The sequence below is a fragment of the Pholis gunnellus genome (assembly GCF_910591455.1).
Source record: "Pholis gunnellus genome assembly, chromosome: 15".
NCBI classification, from domain to species: Eukaryota; Metazoa; Chordata; class Actinopteri; order Perciformes; family Pholidae; genus Pholis; species Pholis gunnellus.
In genome coordinates, this window is record NC_136542.1 from 15,602,790 (window position 1) to 15,626,268 (window position 23,479).

The 23,479-nt window shown below is 44.1% G+C and overlaps 1 protein-coding gene across 4 annotated transcripts in view; it reads left to right on the forward strand.

Annotated features, from left to right (window-relative positions):
- ralgapa2 (Ral GTPase activating protein catalytic subunit alpha 2) overlaps nucleotides 1-23,479 on the forward strand; it is a gene marked incomplete at its 5' end in the record, with an annotated part of 84,000 nt that overhangs the window by 32,035 nt on the left and 28,486 nt on the right. For 3 of the 4 annotated variants that reach the window (XM_079175198.1, XM_079175199.1, XM_079175200.1), the window contains 17 exons: nucleotides 590-763; nucleotides 1,434-1,627; nucleotides 1,925-2,023; nucleotides 2,608-2,763; nucleotides 6,996-7,124; nucleotides 8,357-8,485; nucleotides 8,763-8,821; nucleotides 9,099-9,207; nucleotides 10,792-10,902; nucleotides 11,190-11,258; nucleotides 11,501-11,638; nucleotides 13,960-14,137; nucleotides 15,520-16,360; nucleotides 16,990-17,061; nucleotides 17,764-17,887; nucleotides 18,003-18,158; nucleotides 20,930-21,088. In XM_079175198.1, the coding sequence (XP_079031324.1) occupies nucleotides 590-763; nucleotides 1,434-1,627; nucleotides 1,925-2,023; nucleotides 2,608-2,763; nucleotides 6,996-7,124; nucleotides 8,357-8,485; nucleotides 8,763-8,821; nucleotides 9,099-9,207; nucleotides 10,792-10,902; nucleotides 11,190-11,258; nucleotides 11,501-11,638; nucleotides 13,960-14,137; nucleotides 15,520-16,360; nucleotides 16,990-17,061; nucleotides 17,764-17,887; nucleotides 18,003-18,158; nucleotides 20,930-21,088 (2,897 nt within the window). The remainder of the gene's footprint in view (nucleotides 1-589; nucleotides 764-1,433; nucleotides 1,628-1,924; nucleotides 2,024-2,607; nucleotides 2,764-6,995; nucleotides 7,125-8,356; nucleotides 8,486-8,762; nucleotides 8,822-9,098; nucleotides 9,208-10,791; nucleotides 10,903-11,189; nucleotides 11,259-11,500; nucleotides 11,639-13,959; nucleotides 14,138-15,519; nucleotides 16,361-16,989; nucleotides 17,062-17,763; nucleotides 17,888-18,002; nucleotides 18,159-20,929; nucleotides 21,089-23,479) is intronic. The other variant, XM_079175201.1, reaches the window with a different exon arrangement.

Consider the following 23,479-nt stretch of genomic DNA (forward strand, 5'->3'; position numbering starts at 1 on the left):
TCCTGATCTCAGCACAGTAAGTTGTGAAGCAAAAAACAAGTTGAAAGAGTTCATCTGGGGTGTGTCCCCATCTAGCCAGGGTATTGGTGCCTCCAATTACCTCACTCCTGATGGATTAGTCATAGCCAGGTAGAGTGACCCGGTTAGGCAACTTGATCAGCTTGTCAGTATCTGCTGCAGCAGCTTTTGTCATCCGCTGGGCCGTTACAAAAGGTTGAGAACCCCTGTGCTGCAGTACCTCCTTTAAAGCTGATGACAGTCTGTGTGCTGATGCGGAGTTGTGTGAACCTGTGGTCTACGTTGTTCTAGTCGTTTGTGGCAGTTATTTTTTTTATTTTCATAAGAAAATAATCCTGATCCTTCTGCTTTAACGCTTCAGCTTTTACTTTGCCCCCCCCCCCCCCCCCCCCCCCCCCCCCCCCCCCTCCTGGATTGTGGTTGCCCCTCTGCCCCTCCCCCCACCCTTGCACGTAAACTTCTGTCTGTGTTGTCCTACATTGTGATCATCATGAAGCTGTCACTCTTTCCTTTGTCCTTGTGCTCCCATCCTCAAACCCGATTTTATCCCTCCCCCCCTTGTCGTTTTTAGGTCCCGAGTGTGCCCTCCCTCCCCACTCTGCACCCCCGTCCTACCACAACCACTACCACTACCCCCAGAACCCGCCCGCCTCACCAGCCCTGCTAGTGCACACAGAGTGCCCGCGGGACTGCCCCCTGGACGACACCATGCATCAGTCTGTCTTACACATGCCACACCACTTGGGTACTGCTCCCTAGCTGCTACTCATCATATAGACCAAAGAGTCCTCAATTACCACCGACCCTCCATGCTCTACATTTATCCACCTGACCTTGACTTCTTTTGTTGCATTACACTCTCCATGTTTTGTTTTTTTTTGGTCCTCCTTGCATTTTGCTCAAAGAGCGGAACATTCTTTCATTTAATACTCACCTCAGATCTTTTGACCCCACTATTCATTTGTTGGTGTCTTCTCCTGGCCTTTACTCCCCTTCACTCCGCATCGTTCTTCTGATGCCCACTAGGTGGCACTGTCCTCCCAAAATTTCGCCTGTTCATTTGGATGGTGCATGTGACTGGTGCCGGTTTCCCAAAAGTGTTTCAGTGCTTTGATCAGTTTCTGTTGGCAAAGAACTGAGTGCTTGGATGCATTTGGGAAAAATGCACAGAGGGATTTGGTAAACAACTGCTCAAACAAACAATGACAGAATCGCTTTATTGGTCTTTCAAGTCTCTAAATCTTCTTTTATAAAAGGTGTTCTGCATTTGTTGACTGAATCCCATACTCTTTATGAAATTAAATTTGATTCATTTTGTATTAGGTACCGGCAGCTACATTAAAAGGTGTTAGCAAATAATTGATTCTCTAACTCAAACCACCCCAACCCCCCTCTCTCTCTCTCTGACCATGCAGACAGTAGTGAGTGTCTAGCTGATGATGTCAGCATAATTGCGGGCGGGACCTTGACTGGTTGGCACGCTGATTCGGCCTTCGTCCTGTGGAGGAGGATTTTGGGTATCCTGGGAGATGTCAACAGTATCCGCTGTCCAAAAATCCATGCCAAGGTCTTCTCCTGTCTTTATGAGCTCTGGCACAAGCTGGCCAAGGTAAGGTGGAGAGGCCACAGACAGCATCTCAAATGAGAAGAATATATACCCGCTCTTGCAAAGAGATAGTTGGCATGAACTGTAAGTGCGCTATGACTATAAAATGGCTTTTTGCAGATTGGGGGTATTTTGAGGATTTACTTAGGTTTATGGACTAGGGCCTGTTTATTTTATTAACAGTATTTTAAGTAAATGGATATGGCTTTTTATATATTATTCATTTTAACCTTATTTTATCACACAACGATTATTCACGATGGTTACGTTTATTGACCAAAAGTGAACGTGTGCTTACAGATCCGGGACAATCTCGGGATCAGTGTGGACAACCTGTCTTCTCCTCCCCAGCCCGCCTTCATCCCGCCTCTTCGAATGCTGGCCTCCTGGCTCTTTAGGGTATGAACAACACATCCAGAAAACAACAGTCACAATAATGAAATATTGTATGGCTTCAAATGAACAGTGGGCAAAAAAACAACCAGGAAACTGAGGGTTAGAGTTTAGTAGGTATACAGCATGCAGAATACAAAATAATTTCAACATCATCAACATTAATATAGCCAGATCCAGACAGTCAGGTCCTGTAAATAAACATCTGAAGCATTTTCATTTTTCGGTTATTTCACTTGTTGCAAGTTCAACAATATGTTTACATCAGCTGTTGAAAACAATGGTTGGTAGGTGTTTCCCTGGGAGAATCCCCTAATGCTCAGGAAGCAATAGGATTACAATTGCAGCAGTAGCAACAAGTAATAAAAATAGACTGAATGTTTAACTTTAGCAGCGACAGACGCCAGCACACAATACAAACTGTGCAGAATATAATCGTACTGATTCAGCAAAATCATAAAAACAGGAAGGTTGCACATTAAAGTGAAAGTGATTCCAGTGGTGACGGGTGTAATAGATGTTAAACAGGTCCAAGTCTTCACCTCCTCATGATGATAGTGACCCCAGCGTCCGTCCCCCCCCCTCTACAGGCCACCATGTTGCCAGCTGAGTACAAGGCGGGCAAGCTGCAGGCCTACAAGCTGATCTGTGAGATGATGACCAGGCACCAGGACGTGCTCCCCAACAGCGATTTCTTGGTGCACCTCTACCACATCATGCACAAGGGCATCACCAGCAACGACCAGGTACAGCCAGCAGGTGGCACCGAATGTATGGCGACCAGTTGTGCTTTTATTCACCATTAGATGGCGCACCAGTCTAACTCATGTGATGGACATGCAACGGCCCTTTTTCAATACTAAGAAATATGGTTTGTAGATGCCAATTTGCCATCTAATTTGTCTTGCTTGGTGTGACTCAGTGATTCCTGTTAGTCGTTGATGTTAATATGTGTCCGGTGTAGTTTTATTTAGGGTCAGCTGTAACTTTGTGAGGACATGGGTCATATAGGTGCACTGCAATTGAGGCTTCGTTTCAGCCGGTGATTTTGAAAACAGCGTGCCAACCAGTGGTGATGAAGACTACCTCTGTGTTTTGGCATCTTCCGCCTCCTTTAGCCACACCCTTCCTTGTATTTAAATCTGTCCCGGCTCCATTCCTTCCAGCCGAAGCCGAGTTGAGATGAATGGATTCCCCTAAAACAAAGGATGGGGATGAAAGTGTGTGTGGGTGTGTGTATATATATATGCCCTCCTGGCTGGGTTTCTATTGCGCCTTGGCAGTGCGACAAGCTTATTAGAATGTTTTCCATGTCGTTAAATAATGTTTTGAGCCCCTGCCGCGTATACGTGATTAATTAAGGATTGACGTCTGTCGCGCTCCGTTAGACTGACATGTCGGCCAGGGGCCCAGAGTGGGCTGCCCTGCCTGCCTGCCTGCCTGCCTGCCTGTGTGTGTGAAGGAGCGGGAGGGGAGCCTGGGGAACGTAGTGTAGAGTAGAGCAATGAGGGGGGCACATTGAGGGAAGAGGCAACATTCTCCAGCTTTTGTTGTGGCTCTGTATAATGCGTCGGGGGGGCCAGAGCCAGGCTGGCCACTGAAGCATGCTCAAATTGGCCGGAGAAAAGAGTCCTCACGCCACACAATAGAGGACAGCCGCACGCCTGCTTAACATAAGAAAGTGGCTCTTACTCTCCCCCCCTCCTCCTTCCTCTCTGCCTTCACCCGCACCCCCCACCCCCACCCATATAAAGGAAAAAACATGTACTTTTCCAAATCCGTCATACATGTATATTTTCTGTTTTTCATGCACTCATTTTTCAATTTGCTTACATGATTCAAGTAGCCATCAGTACAGGCTGGTATGCAAATCATTTAATATGATGATGTGTAATTGGTAATAAACAAATGTTTTTTCTTTTTTTTTTACATAAGGTAAGTATTGTACATTTGTATTTTAAAATATTCTAGCATACAGCTTGGGCATTTTCATGAGACAACCTTTTATTCAAGTCATAAAATGTACCTTAACAGCCTTGTTTTTATAAACAACAGGGGTCTTCTGTAAATCCTTTAAAATTCAACTAAGCGTAGAGAAATATGACAGTTCCCGTGTAGATTCTCCCTCCGTCAGTACCAAGGTCAGGGCTATTGTCCCGGTTGTCATCCTCTGGTCACTGGTCACACAAAGGCATGACCGTAGCACAATAGCAGTAATCCAGCTAATAGGCCTACTGTCTGGACTGCAATAGTCGACAGCGTATTTTGTGTATAGTGGTGCACACAAATGCAGCTTTGTACCTAATTATTTTGCATAGGTGAAAGAAAACGTATCAACACCAGTTAATCTTGCGGGCTGAAATGTAATGTGTTAGGTACAAGTGGGCGGAACCTTTTCCTTACCAAGACTAGCTCCTCCTCAACTTAAAAAAAGAGGTTTTGTATGTTTAACATAAAGCCCTGATTTTGACGTGACAGTTGAACCCTAAACCACAAACCTGGCTGTTGATTAAACCCCTCACCTCCTAGTTATGCAGGTGGGTTACAACCCTTCCCAACAGCTCATGAGGGGAAACCCCAAGATATTCATAGTGATGATGGTGGTGTTGAATTGCAACAAGAAATCTGGGCCATTCTAAACTGGATATGTTTAATAAATAAGACAACAAATGGACTGTGCTGAACCCTCTCACCCCCAGAGCCAGCAGGTGGACAGAAGAAGATTTCCTCTAGTTGGAAAGCCAAATGAAAGGGCCTGAGGTGGCTCTATTCATAGTTACATTAATGCATCTTTTGTTGATGTGGGGGGGCCATTCCTACTGCCAACACAGAGCCACATGTGGGCCTCAATTCTCATTTCTGTACACACGCCTCGAATCAGGTTCCCTCTACTTACACACACACACAATAGAAAACACTTTGCTTTCTACATTTGTGGCTTGCTCTAAAATGCTCATTTCAGGCAATCAAGCAACAGTTTGTTGCATGCTAATTACCTCTGTCTGCACTGCACATTATGTTTCAGAGGTCAATTACTAACAAAGTGAGGGTAAAATGGGCCCTCAATCCGAAAGCTCTTCCCACCAATTTTCCACATGCACAGTGCATCACGTTGGATTGCCTCTGCCTGTTTATTCTATTCCTCTTTTGTTAACCTACATTCCCTGTTTACCAAAGCCCCAGGTGATTAAAGTCCCAAATAGATAGGTGTGTGTGTGTGTGTGTGTGTGTGTGTGTGTGTGTGTGCGTGTGTGTGTGTGTGTGTGTGTGTGTGTGTGTGTGTGTGTGTGTGTGTGTGTGTGTGTGTGTGTGTGTGTGTGTGTGTGTGTGTGTGTGTGTGTGTGTGACTGAGAGAGGGACACAGAATTTGTGTGTTTGCTAAGGTGCCCGTCGGTTCAGCTAGAAACAGGCTGATGTTTGAATTGTCCGATTTACACAAGTTTATGGTCAAGGCGGCAGGTGCTTGTAGCCTGGACCTTGCCTTTGTACACAAATATGCACGCGCATGACTCAGATAAGAAAGAGAACAATCTTTATTGCTTTACTGATACAATGCATTCTCATACCAATATGTTTTTTATTTTGTTATTTTAATAAGAGTATTTCTTCTGTCAATGAAGAGTAAATAGAGCCATTCACCTTCTATTGACAACCCGCTAAAAGCTTTCTCCGCTCTTGTCTGGGATGGTATTACGCTGCACATACTTGAGCACTCTTTGCCGAGCCTTCCTCGGTACAGCATATGGCGATGTTGAAAGAGCACCCATCTGCCACTGAGCCGCCTGTACCTCACAAAAACAATACCTTGCTGTAATTACAGGTTTGCTTCTGTGTACATACACGGGACTCACGAAAGTTGTGGTCTTTTGTTCCTCATCTCCTCTGTGAACAATCCATCTGCTCGCTCTCTTACTCTCTCTTTCTCTTTCTTTTTCTATCTATCTCTTTCTATCTATCTATCTATCTATCTCTTTCTCTCTCTCTTACACTCTTTCGCTTTATCTCTCTCTCTCTTTCTATCTCTCTCTTTCTCTCTCTCTCTCTCTCTCTAAATTCAATTCGGCTTTATTGGCATGAAAGTTTAAAAAACTATATTGCCAAAGCATCAAAAAACATGCTTTTCTACTTGCCATGTCTCTCACTCACATGGAGGCACATTTCAAAATCTAAACTGAAATCTGTTCAGGTAGCACTCTTATTATGGCGCTGTATAAAGCCATGTATATAACCTTTCTATGCAAGTCAGGGTATTTTCCCTCATTAATACATATGAAATCAGTTTAGACCACCGTGCTCGTATCAGACTCCATGTTCTTTGCCAATTCATTAAGTCCATTAAAAATAGTGTGACAGCGATTCCACAGTAACGAGCCCTGAATCGTTGCAGTGTAAGACTCCTCCTTTTTCCTCCTGCCTCTACCTCTTAGTCATTATTCATGACATGCAGTCTAATAATACTAATAATGCTTTTCATCAGTTATTTCTTTGTGACGCCAAAGAGCATAAAACACACATCAGAAGCATCAAAGCGCTGCATAAACTTCTGTTAGTCACCGGAATTGATTTGTTCATGTGGGTCTTGATGATGCGGGATGATAATCACCAAAACTGTTCAGTCAACGAGTTACCGTTCAGTCCGTATAACTGTGTGTTTAACTCTCTTGGTTAACTCCGTTTGTTAAAAGTCGGTGTGAACAGGACATGGACCAGAACTGAAATTCAACAATGTGTCATTTTTTCCCTTGGTCCAGACAAAAGGAACCAAACTACCGTTGTGAAAGCACCCTGACAAGACCACGTGCTCATACCAAATGCAAAAATCCCATCTAACTGTAGAAAAGTGCTGAGATACTCAGTTTTGGTGTTTGCTCGATCAATTCAAGTCAGCTGGTTGATGGCAAATAATATAAATATCAAAATTAAGGTTTGACTCATATCAACCTTATGTGTGTGTGTGTGTGTTCATGCTTGTCACCAGGATGTTTTTAACACCATCATCCGTTCCTGCTCTCCACGTTTCTTCTTCCTCGGCCTGCCGGGCTTCACCATGCTTGTTGGAGATTTCATCACTGCTGCTGCCTGCGTCCTCAGCTCTGACTCCTCAGAGGTACGCACACACTTTTCTCATTCAGATTTATCATGCGAAGCAAACTGGAATCTAAAAATAATTGACTAGAAACTCGAAAAAGTTGTTAAATATTACACGTTTTTTCAGGAATGTCATTGAAAACTTTTCAGACGCAAGGTACTTGTAAGAAATGATGAAGAATACGCAACATCTGAATTCTTCTTCATACCTTCATACCTTCTCATTCACTCACTCACTCATAACTGATCAATAATAACAACAATCTGAATTTTACAGCTTTATGACATTTGAAAAGTACAAATTGTTTTGTAAAATCCAGTAGTCAGAGAAGAGAATCTCAGGGGACAAAATGACACAAATCTTTGAAACTTGTTTCATTTTTGAGGTTTTATTTTAAGACAGCATTTAGTGAACTTTTTCTGAAGTGAATACCACACATTTGTGTTGCTCAATATTGCCATAGAATCATTGATTAGGAGAATTCCTCCATCTTATGGAAGTAAAGTAAAGTTTATTGCTTGCACAATTGACATATAGCACAAAATGAAATTGGCATTGCTTCAATTTCATATTGTGCTGTACCTATTGCCTGTGAATAAAACTCAAAAGCCTGCAGCTACTGTATTTATAGAGCAAAGAGCGCTTAATTCAAGCTAAAACTAACGTCTTAGTCAGACAGAATGTGTTTCATTAAATGCATCAGAGCATCAGATTTAAAGTGTTTGATTCATTGTGGAAACCAACATGTGTTCGCAGTCATTGTGGCCTTTAAACGCAGTCGGCATCTGCCATAAAAAATATGCAAACAGGTGATTGTTTGAAGCTCGATACACAGTCTCTGTACAACAGTCCTTTGGAATTGTGTTCGGATGCACACTTGCATGAATGAAGGCTTGTGAACATTTTGCATGATTGGCCGAATTTGGATCAATTAGTAGAGATAATGTTGACAGATTTAAACATGGGCAAGTTAGTGTTGACTGTCTCTACTCTGAACTATATGTTTTGGTTGCCAGGTAATTTCATCAAGATTGACAAACCTGCTTTACAGCTGCATCCATTACCCATGTAATCCGTCATTTTGTTGTCAAGGGATTCTGTTGAGCATCAGCAGAATCATGAATAAAGATGCAATTAATTCTGCTGGATTCCCCCAATCCTTTTTCCCCACTGCCCGACTCCTTGAAGAGGGTTATGTTCACGTAGCTTTAGGGAATGAATGAAAGCCTCTTCTTTCTCATCTCTTGCAGGCTCCAAGGATGGAGGCTCAGACCATCCTGGGCTCCCTCGTGTGTTTCCCCAACCTTTATCGACAGATTCCTGTACTGCAGCGTGTGCCGGGCTCTGATGACATCACCATAAGCGATGAGAATATCAAGGTAAATGGTCGACATGTGCACATTGGATATATGTGATTACAAAAAAACTGCTCACTGGATGTTGTATGCGGATTAGTCACCTGCAGCATGAAGAAAAGTCAAGAAAGAGTTTTCCACTTTTCTCCTAAAATGTGAATATTAGGATGTTGAGAATGGTTTGACAAGTCTTATGTTACATTGAAGGTTGTCAGAACGTTACAAATATCAAATGAAGGGAGTGGCCTCAGTTGTCATTTGAGAACATGGAGTAAACTTGTTTGTTTGATTTGCGGTTCAGGATTATCTGGTCAACATCTTGCTAGAGAAGGCAACAAAGGAACACTGTGAAGGGGCCAGGTATGATTGGCAATAGTGATGATGCTTATTTTGTCTTAGGTTACATTTTATTAGTCAGAGCATTTACTAATGTCATAAAAATGCTGCGCAATGCTAGCCGCCGGCTCAGCCGTCTCCATGTCGAGAGCCCGGAGGAGGCAATCCCACAATCTTAGATATGAGCTGAATTTGAAATGTAGCACCTTCTAGTTTAACTGTAGTACTCTGAATACATTTTGTACAAGGCAAATGAATCTTCGATTCACCGGTTAGTTTTCACTCTGCTTCTGTCATTCAGGTGCATTGCTGTGTGCAGTCTGGGCTTGTGGGTGTGTGAGGAGCTGACGCAGAACAACATCCACCACCAGGTCAAAGATGCCGTCAATGTTCTGGGAGTAACGCTGAAGGTCAGTGACCCACCGAGCCGAAGACGCTTGCATTTGCAGATGGATATCCGCTCACTTATGAGTACAATATGATTTATAGAACACAACTGCACTTCTTAAATAAACCAGGTGCATCATGGGCGGTGTTGACGATTGTAACTGTGGCAAAGATTCTGAATAGAAATGGCCACAGTGTTCTTTAAATATATTGATGATGGGAGATTGGATTTCATCACAGTCTTTTACAACACAAGCCCTATAGTGTTTAGCTCCAGCAGAAATGATAGTTGATTACATAAAAGGACTGCAGGACAATTTCAACATAGTGAGTGGACAAAAAGTGTGAGAATAAAACATGTCCAATCATGTGACTCATGGGCATATTTTGGAAGAGCCCTCTTTTCTCCCTGAGTGAAGAGATGCAGAGAGAGTGTTTTTTTGTTTTTGTGCGGGTTTTTTAGGGTTTTTTTTCATGGAAAAGGGTTTGGGGCGGTGGCGTAATTTCCAGGCTGCTCGCTCTCGGTAGATGTGGGCCAATTTAAGCAGCTACATCTCCCAGCTTCCTGGTCGAGCAACCCCCCTTCTCTAATGGAGCAGTAATCACTCCCCTGTACAACTTGACACACAGACTCAGCCAGCCCCAAAATAGAGGGTATAGGCTGGGTGGGGGATCTAGGGGGAAGAGTGGCACTGAGAGTCTCTTTTCTAAAAGCAGGTGCTGAACTCTCAGGGCCCCTTTTTGTGTTTGGCCATTTCTGCACTCCCCACATTGTCTGCCCTTGTTACATGTTGAGAGGCATTCAGCTGGAAGAAATGGGAAATTCTATTTCTCCACAAAGAATTTCAAATCACTAAAGAAATCCACATTTCAAGAAAATTGTCAACCGCTCAATTTTTCCCTGCAATGAGTCAGGAAGAGGAAATGAAATTCTGCTGATTATATGCACAGTAAGTGAAAAACTCAATTTAAGGGAAAGTAGCTTAACTCCCCCCTCCTCCCCACCCCATCTTCCACCGGGAATATTTGTCACAATTATGTATGGAGTTACAGTGTGGAGTCAGCCTTACAGGCATAGCTTAGTGTACGTTCATTTTCTAATCAATGAACTCAGTCACCATTAAGCTATTTGAGCAGTTTAAAGTCACTGTTTCTGTTTGCGTCATTTATAATAGATGGCTGAATATGAATGCAAAATCTGAAGGCAACGGGAAAAGATTTTGGAATCAAAAATGTTCTGGTTTCTGTTTGTTGTCAGACTACTGACCAATCACTTTTGAGCGGGCTTTGGTTGCATGCAAGTCTGTGTGGAGAGCAAATGTCTAAAATCGCCTGACAACAATTTTGCTTTTTATTTGCTTTTTTTTTTATTTATCTGCATTCGTATACATACATCTGTTTATAGCAATTTGTAAGCCGCAACAATGTCACGGCAGTCGTAATAAAAAGCATTCTTCTACCACAAGAAATTCTATGTATGACCGAAAAATACTGGTTCATCAACAAAGATGTTCTCTCTGTGAACGCTGATTATTCTAAAAGGAGCCAAATGCTTTGCATCGTTGACCAGTTTGTTATCCCGTCCTCTTATTTGCTTGTTTGTCCAGTTTGGGAACAAAGCCGTGGCTCAAGTGGCCTGTGACGTGTTTCAGCTGCTCATCTCTCACTGGGAACATCTCCAGAGGTTGGAGCTCACTCTGCCTAAGAAAATCATTGAGGTAACACACACACACACACACACACACACACACACACACACACACAGTTAAATTGCCAGTAGCCATTAGGGGGCCTGTAAAAACATATTATAAGTAAGAAATTGAGTGCGAAATTACTATCAAGACACTTAAGCCTTTAAACGCAAGTCTTACATGAGTCATTACGCATGCATATGCACACTCGACATCCCGTGGCATCACATCCATTTTAGCACACAGCCCTGGCTCAGCTGATGAATAGGAGTGTGTCATCCAATTATCTTTCTCCTTGATTTGTCCCAACACAGATCTTTGTGGCCACAATAGCCTTTTTGTTGCCGAGCGCAGAGCACTCAACAGTGGAAGCAGACAAAAAGGTACATGTTGGAAAGGACAAGACGTGGCTGAGATCTAAAAGCCATCGGTCTGCCATGTTGGAATTGTGCATTTGCAGAGGAATGTTTCAGCTGAAGTGATTTGTTCTCTTTACCTCTCTCTATCTTTTGATTTTCTGTCTTTGCGGTTCTCGTCGATTACATGCTGTTACATTACTTTTTTTTGCTGTAATAATATATGTATATGTTTGTTTGATGGCCAAACTTCTTCCTCACTTCCGCAGTTGATGGTGTCACTGCTGCTCTGCCTGTTGGACTGGTGCATGGCCGTTCCGCTGAGTCTGCTGCTGGAACCCATCACCATGCCTTCGCTGGAGGACCGCACATCCCACAAGGCCCCGCTGCTGGACTACATCTACAGGGTGGGTAGCCTCACTGGCAGCTGGGAGGTGGGAAAAGCTAAAAGTTTACAACAAACAAACCTGGCTATGTTTTTACTACCGTCTGCTTTCCAGTATCTTTTGAAACATACATGGTCTTTGCCTGCAGACACAATAACTTAAGCTTTGACACCTCCACCCCCTCCCCATCCAATGGGCTTGCCACTTTAATTAGACTCACCTCCGCCGTGACCTCATGACTATGCCTCATTTAACATTATAGTGGCACAACAGCAAAGGAGCACCCGCCGTAGCCGACGCATGCGGTTGGCATTTATCATATTCAGGAAACCCCTTCAACTTGCTTTGTAGTAGCATTCACTGCATTTGCTTAAAAGAGGCAAAATATGCGGTGTTCAATCTAGTTCTCCGTATTTGTCCCTCCTAACGCTTTATTTTATGGTCTGACCCAGAGGATGAGGGCCGAGCTTCAGGCACAAATGAATGAGGTATTATTCATTCCCTCCTGTCTGGGCAGATGCGGTCAACGGCAGATCTTTGTAAGGATGTCACCCCTGATAAGAAATGGTCCAATTATTCAAACAGGACCCTTTGTCCAGTTGATAAGCTCAGGCTATAAACGCTTGTCCTGGAGATTTGAATGGAATATGTCTTAATATGAGAGCGACTGCAGCTGCTATGGAAGCAAAGACAATTAGGCATGATTGGTTGTCTATCAGCACACAAAAGGCATGGCCCCTCTTGGTTTCATTGGAAATAATATATTAAGCAAAGCATCACAAGGTGTGACAAAATTAATGCAATATCAAGACTAAAATCTATAAATTTCCAACGATGCCTTGGCTGCTAATTATTCTCTTCAGCAAGCAGAGAATAGCTTCCCTAATAGAAAAGTAATCTCCCTTTTATTCCATCCTTGGCCACTGTCACTGACAAGGTAGCACGGGAGGAGGGTCCATTTATTTTTTTCATGCTTCAACTTTTAATTACAGTTTTATATTGAACATGTACCAAGCCATCAAACACCAGCTAACGGAAAGGTTTTCATGCTATTTATTCTGAGATGATGAGAAAAGTGTCTTTGGGGACTAACAGCATGCAGATCAATGTAAAAGGCAACATTGCATTAGACCTCATTGGTTCACTGGAGTTCTGCTCAAGCTTCTCCATCTGCTCTTTCAGCTTGCCTCGGCAGCCAGCTGCACCACCGTGTGCGTGCGTGCGTGTGTGTGTGTGTGTGTGTGTGTTGAGAGATGCATTTGTGCATGTGCACACCATTGTCTCTGTTTACATTTTTTATTATTTGATTTATGTGTGTACACAGGCGCATTCACGTGTCCATACAATATGTGGCCCTTTAACTACAGTATGCATTGTGTGTTACCTTCCAGGAACTGTTGCTATGCGAAGTGCAGTCACTTAGTTGTCAAGCACAGCTGTGGGTCCCCCCCCCCCCCCCCCCCTCCCTTTCTGTCTCTCCACCTCTCCACGGAGGAAGCTCTTTGGGGCTTTGGTGTAGCAGCTGTTTGGTTCAGGTCTTTTCAGCTTCAAGCCTTCAATCCCTCCCCCATGCACCCAGAGGTCTGCTCGGTAGAATCATCCACATACTGTCTACATTGCCCCACACAATACTGTTTCAGATGTCAGGGCCAGCCTGCCTCTCAGAGCGTCTCTCTGCCAAGTTTGAGTGCATGTGTGTACTGAATGGGATTAGCCTTTGCATGGCTTTACCCAAGTTGCTCGACTCTGAATGAGAGGCCCCCTCATTTACATACATTAGGCATATGTTTGAGCCACTCTTATGCGGCACCTTCCCTCCACTCAGATTATACAGTATACAGGTGTGTATGTTTGTCTGTGTGGCTGAGCGTGCATGTTTGTGGTGGGAGCTGAGCACAGGGATAAAGTCCTAATTAAATCAAACAGTGTAAACCTGTCCAATGCTGTAATCAACTGCCCCAGTGCGTCTTATCTAGCCCTGCCAACGGATGCTCTGCCATCTGTTATGTAGATCGATACACTCGCACATCACAGGAGAAATGGATTAGTGGCAGTAAAGACCCTCTTTTCTCTCCCTCCCTTCCTCCATCGCCTTATGATGTAAATGGACCATATATTCCCCTTTCATATGCTCCTGGTTCATGTCGATCTGTAGCAGGCCTGCAGGACTGTCACTGTCCCGGCTGACCAGACACCAGCACATCTAACAGGACGATGTCTTTTACACATCAAAGTTCAAGTTCAGCCATCAAAGTGCATTTCACTGTCATTCTGTAGAAAAGCTACCCAGGCACACTTCATAGGAATCACTAAGTCCTAACCCTTCCTCTGTGATTCCTCAGGTGCTGCACTGCTGTGTGTCCGGCTCCAACCTGCACACCCAACAGAGCCACTACCTCCTCAGCCTGTCAGACTTGTCCACTGACTATGACCTCATGTTGGGTCAGGTTAAGAGCTTCGAGCCGCCGCCCTCCCAGACCACCACCACCGACTTCAGCAACTTGCTCACCGTAGCTGAGGGTAAGGACATGGAGCCTTCTGGGTTTTCATTTTTGTTTTTTTGTTTTACTACCTCCAGCATTGCACTGGACTGGCAGATAAAATGGCGATGACGATTTATTGACGTGTGAGAGAGTACAACCTGTCAGTTAGTGGTGGATGTAATCCGTCACATTATAGCTTATCCCCAGCTGGCAATCTCTGATCACTTTTTTCACACACTATTTTATTTCAGCTCCTGCTGAGCTTCTGACAGACAACAGAGACCCATAACCCCCCCCCCCCCCCCCCTGCGCCAAAATACATCCAAAAAAGGATTACAGGGAAAAGCAAACCCTGAGTAGCCCTTCCATTTGGAGCCACTCCATTAAATGTCAATATCTTATTAAAAGTATAAAAAGGAAATCAACCATCACAGGGTTGATGTTCGCATTAGTACTCAGCCCTAGAGAGAAGACCCATTATGGGGTTCAGATAAATATGTGATTTTTTCCCTTCTTTGCTGTGACCTTGTGATTCCATTAGGCAACGTATTCCTCTCTCTCTCCCTCGTGTCCTCAACTTCCGAAAAGTCCTTTAGAGCCCATATACAACGTGCAGGCTCCTGAAACAATGTCAAATTTGAACAGTAGCTTTCGTCCGGAACATTTCACCACACCTCTGCTCTCTGATGCACAGCTGCAGAGATTCTTAGTAGAAATAACAAAACACTATCAAAAGGGCAAACCAAAGAGTGCCGGCCTAGTTATATTCATGTCCCCCACCTCATATTGATCAAGTCACATCAAAGGGCTAGTGCATCTCTAATGCAGCTTGGCCTGCTTTCTAAAGAGCTTTCTCCACTTTGATGGGGGATGATGGTATTGATAGCACTGTCACAATGCAGGAGTGCATCTTCTTGTTTTTCCCACATCATTGCAGAATAAAGCGCGGCATGCCTTGCACTTGGGAGTAAAAAATAAATGCAGTTCACTAAGTAGAGTCCTATTAAGCAGCATGTAAAGATGGTGGTTCTCATTAGCACTCAGCCAGTCTCAACGCTTGTCCATTGTAAGATGACTCAATGGGCTTTTGAAAGTTGTCTCTCATGATTAGATGCTACCTACTCAGAGGTGTGCTGGCCAAGCTATTGTGAGAAATGAATAAAATACGCCTGTTAGTAATCATGAATGAGATTTGGCTTTGTATAAAAAAAAAAGAGCTAACAGATGATAGCATGTCTACACACAAATGTGGGGCTTTGAAATCTGTCCATACGACGTATTACAAAAGAAAGCCGTGCAGCTTTATTCTGAACCCATCAGTAACTTTAACCATTGACTAGGTTTCACACTTTCTCGCGTGTATTTTCCTTCAGCCAGGGCCTCAGTATTTTTGTCTCCCTGCCTTCGTTCTTTCACCAGAAAAGCGCCGTCGGAACATGGAGTTGATTCCCCTGACAGCGCGGATGGTCATGACACACCTGGTGAACCATCTGGGCCACCATCCACTGAGCGGCGGCCCCGCCCTTCTCCACAGCCTCGTGAGCGAGAACCACGACAACCCGTATGTGGAGTCGTCCGAGCTGTCCTCCGAGGTCTTCAAAAGCCCCAACCTGCAGCTGTTCGTCTTCAACGACAGCACGCTGGTGTCCTACCTGCAGATCCCCGCCGAGACCCCCACTGTCGGACAGCCCCCCCAACCATCCTCCCAAGTGCGCGTCATCGTCCGGGACATCTCGGGCAAATACTCGTGGGATGGCGCAATCCTCTACTGCACCACCGAGGAAGACTCTGTTGATGCAGACGTTTTTAATGCAGTCGATCGCCCTCTGTCGACGACCAATACTGCCTCTCACAGCAGAAACCAGCCCAACTCTCCAACAAAGGGGCCGTACAAACACCATTGCTCCGTCTCGGACTCCCTCTCTGACTGCTGTGAGGAGGAGGAGGAGGAGGCGGATATTCTGGATATGCTTTTGGAGAACCTGGGCCACAGCAGCCCAGAATGCCTGCCCCAGCCACAGCTCAGGCTCAACCAGCCCGCCTCCTCGCCCCATGGCATGAACCTAGAGCAAGAGAGCGCCATCCTGGAGGCCATTCTGCGTCAGACTCAGCAGGAGGACGAGCAAGTGAGGAGGTGGGATGCTGATGTCAGCTTTCGGGCTGCCTGCCAGAGGGAACCCTCCCACCAGGAACCAAAAGCTCCTTTCTACTTCTGCCGGCTGCTGCTTAATGACCTTGGCATGAACTCGTGGGACCGCAGGTACACTAGCAAATGAAGTTGGCTTCATTAAGTGCTCTGAATTGCACTGTACTAGAAGAAAAAAGAGACAAATGGGGTTGTAAGAAGTCATACAGGGGCCTGTTGCTCTCAATGTATTTCTTTATCATTCAGTCTGCAAACCACATCATAAATGTAAGTGGCATGACAGAGACAATAACACACAACATTGTGTTTTTGAACCCAAGTTACATGATTCCTCCTCAAAGTAACTCAGCTGTTGGCTCGTTACTCAAAGACAGAAAGAGCAAAGCTAAAAGCACTGTGCAGTCTAGAGTGTCTTAATCTCCTCTCCACAGGGCAAAAGTGCCCAGCTGTTTGCACTAAGGTCTACCTTGCAGAGCCACATCTTTTCCATGCCTCCCCGTAAATGAAAAGCTTACACCTCTTAATGGTGATGGTGCAACGTGCACACAGCTAGTAGGAGATTGCTGTTTGCACCTGTGACCTTTTTTACCTTTGTTAATCATGTCTGAAAAACAAAACTTAGGTTGAAAACATTTTTTTTAGGACAATTTGCTTCTACGTCATGCCACTTTGTTATTTCACAGATGGCTATTCATGCAGAATTGAAAATATCGCATGTAATCGACACTGTTTTTGTCAAACAGGAAAAGTTTCCATTTGTTGAAGAAGAACTCCAAACTCTTAAGGGAACTGAAGAACTTGGATTCCAGGCAGTGGTAATACCTTCATCTGTTTATCTCTCTATATCTCTCTCTATGTATCTGCTAATCATCAAATTGTCACTGCAGCCCTATGGTAAACCTATTTCTACATTAAATTAACACAGGTTATAAATCACAGAGTTGGTCCATGCTGATTATATTGCCCCCTCCCTCCCTTCCTCCCCAATGATCTTTCTAATTTGTACCATCTCCTGTTGATCACAGCCCTGGAAGTCTCTCACTATCACTCTTGCTGTCCTCCTCTTACTGTGCCTCTCTTAGTCCAATCAATATGTACACCACACATTGCTTATGACGGGAGCTTATTAACGATTTCCCTCAGGACTAGACTTCATTCTCCCAGATGGCCCGACTCGGTTGGGCAAAAACAACCTGTGCGCAAGCATGCAAAGTGCCCTAAATCTACCCCAGCGTGATGTACTGCCATGGCAACAGGGAAAGGAGACGGGGGGGGGCCTTCGCTGCCATCCTTTTTAAAATCATGTTCGAGCCGGAGGGATAGTGATAGAATGTGCAGGAAAAACTTGTTTTTTTAACAATTCAATTCCACTGAGACACACAATTTACCTTGAAAAACAAGGTGTAGTCTTTAGAGTCATTGGACTTGAGTGGCAAGAGTAGTGAAAAGCTTTTCAAGTTCTGTTGTGCTTCTAAAATTGTTTTTTAATATAGGCTACTATGTGTTTTGTTCTGTAGCCGAGAGACACACAAGATTGCTGTGTTCTACATTGGAGAGGGCCAAGAGGACAAGTGCTCCATCTTGTCCAACAGCGCAGGCAGCCAGGCCTATGAGGACTTTGTGTCTGGACTGGGATGGGAGGTGCCGACAACCACACCCTCAAATCAACACATCCTCTGCCTTCCGCAGATACAGCCCAAATATATGAACACATTCTCACCCTCGGAACGCATTAAACTGTACATGTGTCCCTCAGGTGGACCTGGCCACACACTGTGGCTTTATGGGTGGCCTCCAGAGGAACGGCAGCACGGGTCTGACAGCTCCTTACTATGCTACCTCCACCGTGGAAACCATCTTCCACGTCTCCACTCGCATGCCATCTGATTCCAATGACTGCCTCACCAAAAAGGTAACAAAAGTCCTGTCTGTGTTTTTTTTATCTGTTTTTAACCTTTGTTACGATAACTTTCCCGCCTGTCCGTGACATTTGGATAATCATAATTGCACACCTCAAATCCAGAGTATGTCAGAAATACGAAGAATACTGCTTTGCCTGCTTGATGCGGTGAAATGGCTACACAGTGCTGCCTGCCCATAGCAGTATGTTGTTGTAGCCTTCAGCTCTGTGTTAAGCTGTGATCAGGAGGTGTGACTCCAGAGTGCGGGCATTGATTAGTGACCCTGGCCATTCAGACCTGAGGAGTAGAGAGTCGCAGGCGCGTGAGTGAAGAGAGGGCATGTGCCGCTGCGGTAATGACTATGATTCTGCTAGCCCCTGCCCCCCTCCCTGTGTGCTGTGACCAGGGCCTGGATTCAGCCATTAGCTCTCCCTGCCAGGGCAGGCGCCGGCCGGATGCCGGCAGGATCCTTTTATCCAATTCCTGCTGCCGCCACAGGAGCGATCGATTGGGTTCTGCAGTGGGATTCTGAGCTGTAGTGTACCAGTAGCAGTTAGCACGAAGAAATGAGCCGCAAGGCCTCTGCCCGTGCTGCCAATCTTCTCATACAGTACCCTGCTGAGAAGGGAAATTCATCAGACTCTCCTCATATCCAACCCCCTCCAGTCCTCCACAGACCCTCCCCCTCTCCGTCTCGCAAATAACCCCATACTCATTCCAAACCCATCCTGAACATGTGCTTAGTGGCCACAAAAAATTAGTTAGCCTGAGTAAAGATTTTGGGTTTTGGGTTGGCCAGAGTGAGGCGCTGGAGGGATAGCCATGCCCAGAGTAGAGTGTGCTGCCACTCCTCTTCCATCCATTTCACGGGGAACTTCTGTAATTGCTCAGGCTCACCTTGCACAGATCTCTCACGGGCTGCACAGAAATTGGCAGGCTGGCTTCGTGCATGACTGCGTCAGAAAAAGATGTCAGGGCAGAGAGAAGAGGAAGTGGGGTGAAGAAATTCATTGAGAAACGGACTTCGTCTGTCTCCAAGTAGGATGTTTCCAATTCAAAAATAACACTTTTAGTCCAGCAGTCACCCACTTTAATGCCTGTAACCGTAGAGGCATACCGTGGTGGGAGTGACGGGTTGGGGGAGCTCTCGCTGGGCAGATTGCCTGTTTGAAGACGATGGAGGGTAAAAAAAATAACCAGCTAAACCAAAAAGAAAAGAGGGAAAACCATGAATTCCTCAATCCAATTGTGGGATTTAGGGCAGAGCAGGCTGCAGCAGTAGCAGCTGGCTTCAGTAATGCGGTTAGAGAAACGACCTGCAGGGCTGGGGTCAGGCCATGTAGAGTGTGTGTGCGTGTGTGTGTGTGTGTATCTGGGGAAAGAGAGGGAAATAGACGGGTGCCTTAGCTATCACATTCACCCCCAGGCACCACAGCTTAACTGGGCTGCTGCAGGTTGTTTTGATAAGGAGCCTCTTGTGTTCTGCGGTCCTCTGGTCTGCTGTCTCCATATGTGTGAAGCCCATTGGCTGGGTGGGAGGTCAAAGAGGGCTAATTGGACAAGAGCCTTTGACTTGAATCCCATTTTATAAAAGAAGTCTCAAACATTTGGATGTGATTAACAAAGGAGTAACTAGGCGGGTGCAGAAGATGATTGACTAGAGCATAAGCATCCTCATTAAACTTGTTATTAAGCTCATCCAAATGCTAATATCTTAACCCAAATTAACATCCCCGTGTTAATTGTCTACCGCAAATGCATATTCAACATTTTCTCTGAAATTGTCCCAGTGACTGACCTGGTTGGTACCTGCTGATCCTTGGACAGAACTGGCGAGCTCCAGTAATCAGCATGCCGTGGATTTGTTTAAGATTACTGTATTACCATAATTAAGGGTTTATAATAGAATGTGCTAATTGCATTTTTGGTGGCGAGGGCATGTTTCTTAATGGCTCATTAGGCCCACAGTACATTGGCAGATGTTTTCTTCTGAGTAGAGGCTCACTTTTCAGTGTCCATGATACCCCAGAAAACATCACTGTGCTACCAGCTACTATCCGCAGTGGAAAACGAAAAAGAGAAAAGGACCTGGTACCGAAAGTGAGTCGAGTCGAGCCCAACCGTGCAGTGAAAAGAGGCAAAAGTGATCTACGGAATACAGGGAGAATATACTGTGACTGTGTCCCTCTGTTTTACTTCGGAAAAGGGGGAGCTGTTTACCTATTTCTAGCTGGCATCCGTCAATTTCCTGTCATTTAAATATACGTTCTTGTCCTGCCCAGTTTCATTTGGGTTTGTGAATAGCGTGGAAATGGGAAGCAATTTAATCTATGATGGGGAAAGTCAATTGGATTCAAATTATTTGGTTTTGAAATGCTCAATTTTGCTCATTTTATGTTTGCAATTTGAATTTGTAATGAAAAACCTATAAAAAGAGTCAAAACCAGAGCCCAGACCCCGATTTAAACCATTGTTTTCAAACAAAGTTTATGATTTAGACTTGTTGTAAGCAGTCACCTTGCTCTTGCTCCTGCTGCAATAATGTTTTATCTTCAGGATACGTACAGTAAATCATGTTTAATTATCCCCTTCCACATACCTCCTATACCACTTATACCTTAGTTCACTCTAAGACGTGTGAGCTGAAGGAACTGGCTGGTTGAACCTAGCGACATGCCCTGATCTCACTAAATATGTGTTCTTGTCATCGTCACTGTAGGATGATGATGATAAGAACACATATCGCCAGAAACCTGATTAGACTGATTTTGTTTGTTTACAGCTGCGTCACCTGGGAAATGACGAGGTGCACATAGTGTGGTCCGAGCACACCAGGGACTACCGACGGGGCATCATCCCAACTGATTTTGGAGACGTGCTGATTATCATCTACCCAATGAAGAACCACATGTACTTCATCCAGATCATGAAGAAACCACAGGTAAGCCACTGCAGTCAGTGACTATAATAAACTACACACATTACAAGATGGATCAACTCAATGGAAGTGGGAAGTTACTTTTATTGCATGTGGTCAAACAATTTTTAAGTGAGCTTCTTTTCCTTATTATACTAATGCTTTTCAGATTAGATAAGAAAGGTTTATTTTGATAAATATGTAACAAATAATGAGAAAACAAAACAAGATTAACCAATAAAATGAACAGTAAACATACAGCAAAATCTAAATATACCAAATACATCAATTGTATGTGTTTGAAAACGCCTATAAGGTCCCACCCCTTTCTATGACTTAAATAACTTACAATAATTAATAAATAATGAATTCAAGGAGTGACTTCATGTTTTTAAGCTTTAAACTGTATTATATGACTTTTGAAAACACAACGCTGCGGTTAATATTTACATTTCTTACCAAATTTATAAAAAAATCTGCATTTCACGGTTAAAAGAATGCCTCTAAACAGCAGCTACTGTTTTTAGAAAGCCCATATATTGCAAAGTAATTTCTGATCTAATCAAGAATCGCTGATTTACAAAATCTGGGTCCCTGCTCCCCGCCGCTGGGAGACTTCAGCCGGCAGGAGAGCGGACGGACTCTCCGGAGACAGAGGTGCTAGGGTTTAGTGCTGGCTGAATTCAAGTTGCTACATCCAGTGCCCACTTCCTCCAGTCAAAGTAGTCTCCCAGCGGGGGAGAGTGAGGCGGAGTGACCGTGGGGTGTAATTCTCATTTCAAGGTGCATGAAAGCTTTTCGTCAAACGGAAGTGCGCTCTGTTTAATCTCTCTGCCCCCTTGTCCACTTTTCTGCATTTCTTTTAAATGATGCAGTGGGTGGACTTATGCTCGGACCTGAGGGGGAAATCACACTTTGATGTTAAACATGTCAAAGTGTCTTAGTCTCCAGGCACACTTAGCAAGAAAACCACTCTGGCTATTTTCAGCACTGCACTAATTTCCAGTCTCTGTTCACGAGTTAAAGCAAGCCTTTCTCCTCGCTTTCTATTCAGACTTTGCCGTGAGTTTTATATGTCCTTTCTCCTGTTCGGGTTTCTGTCTGAAGGCTCTCAGTTTCCTCTACTCCAGCTGTGCATTATTACCCACACTGTGGGTATGTGCTCTCAGAGATGGCCATCCCTTGCTGACTAGCTTTCATCTTGGCTACTCTGAAGTACTGCACTCGATGCGTGGCCTTCTAGAGAATAGTGACATATCTTTCTCTGAGAATGTCTGCCTTCAGATGTTCAGATATATTCACAATATGTTCTATTTGAACTTTATTCAGATGAAAAGCAAATAATGTAATTTGTTTTGTGTTCCTCACGGAGGGCATTGATCATCTTTAACGTGGTCTTTTAAACGAGTCATTTTTCAAAGATGACCGAAATACATAATATAATACGATAAACAATAGAATCTCAGCTTATTTTTAATAGGACAGTACGGAGTATAACAACAGCCCCAGAGGATCTAATACCCTATTAAGAAATGACTTAATTTAAATCATGGACCACATGGACCACAATTATTGTGTTTTGATAGTCATAGACCAACCCCTAGAATTCACTCTTATGTATTACCATAGTGGGGTGTATTTATTTCAAATGGTGTTAATTATTTTACCGTGTATGTCAGTTATTTACTCTGTTACATATAAACGTTATTACCCATATAAATGATCGTAGTTACATTCTAAATCTATCTAAATGATATAACCCTAACTGCATATATTAAGACGCTGTGAGAGACTGTTTAGATCCGCCCTCTTTTATGTGGATGTCCAATCAGTGTTGGTTAAATGTATTCAGTTGAAGTAATAAATTCCTCAGTGCGTGCTGTATTGACCGAGAGTTCTCCGGAGCTTGCCGTGCCTACATGTACCAGGATGCATTGCGCGCAGCCGCCTCTGACTCTTTCTGCTGAAATTTTCCCTTTTAATCCTAACAATGACCACACAAAGACAAGTGTGCATCACGATTAAATACTTCAATGGTTGCAGATGGTTCACATAAGTGCGTAAAACATTTTCTCTAAAGTCAAAGCACCCAAAACCCCAACCCATGCAAGCCAGCACATTCTTCCAGACTTGGAAAACTTAAACTGCCTCCACCTCCAACAACTTGTAAAGCTATCTACTCAGACTTCTGTGATGTTAGTTTACACAGTGTTCACCCAAGTTTACTAGCGTGTGATTAAGTTAATTGGTCCGTATCAGTTCTGGCGAAAATCCATTTATTGTATAATTTGACTGGTTATTATACTAGCTGAACTACCAAGTTGAAGACAGCAGGACCTTTTGGAGACTTTGACATTCACGTCAACTTCCAGGTCAACGACCATTGAGCTTCAGTGATTAAGGGCCCCTTTCCAA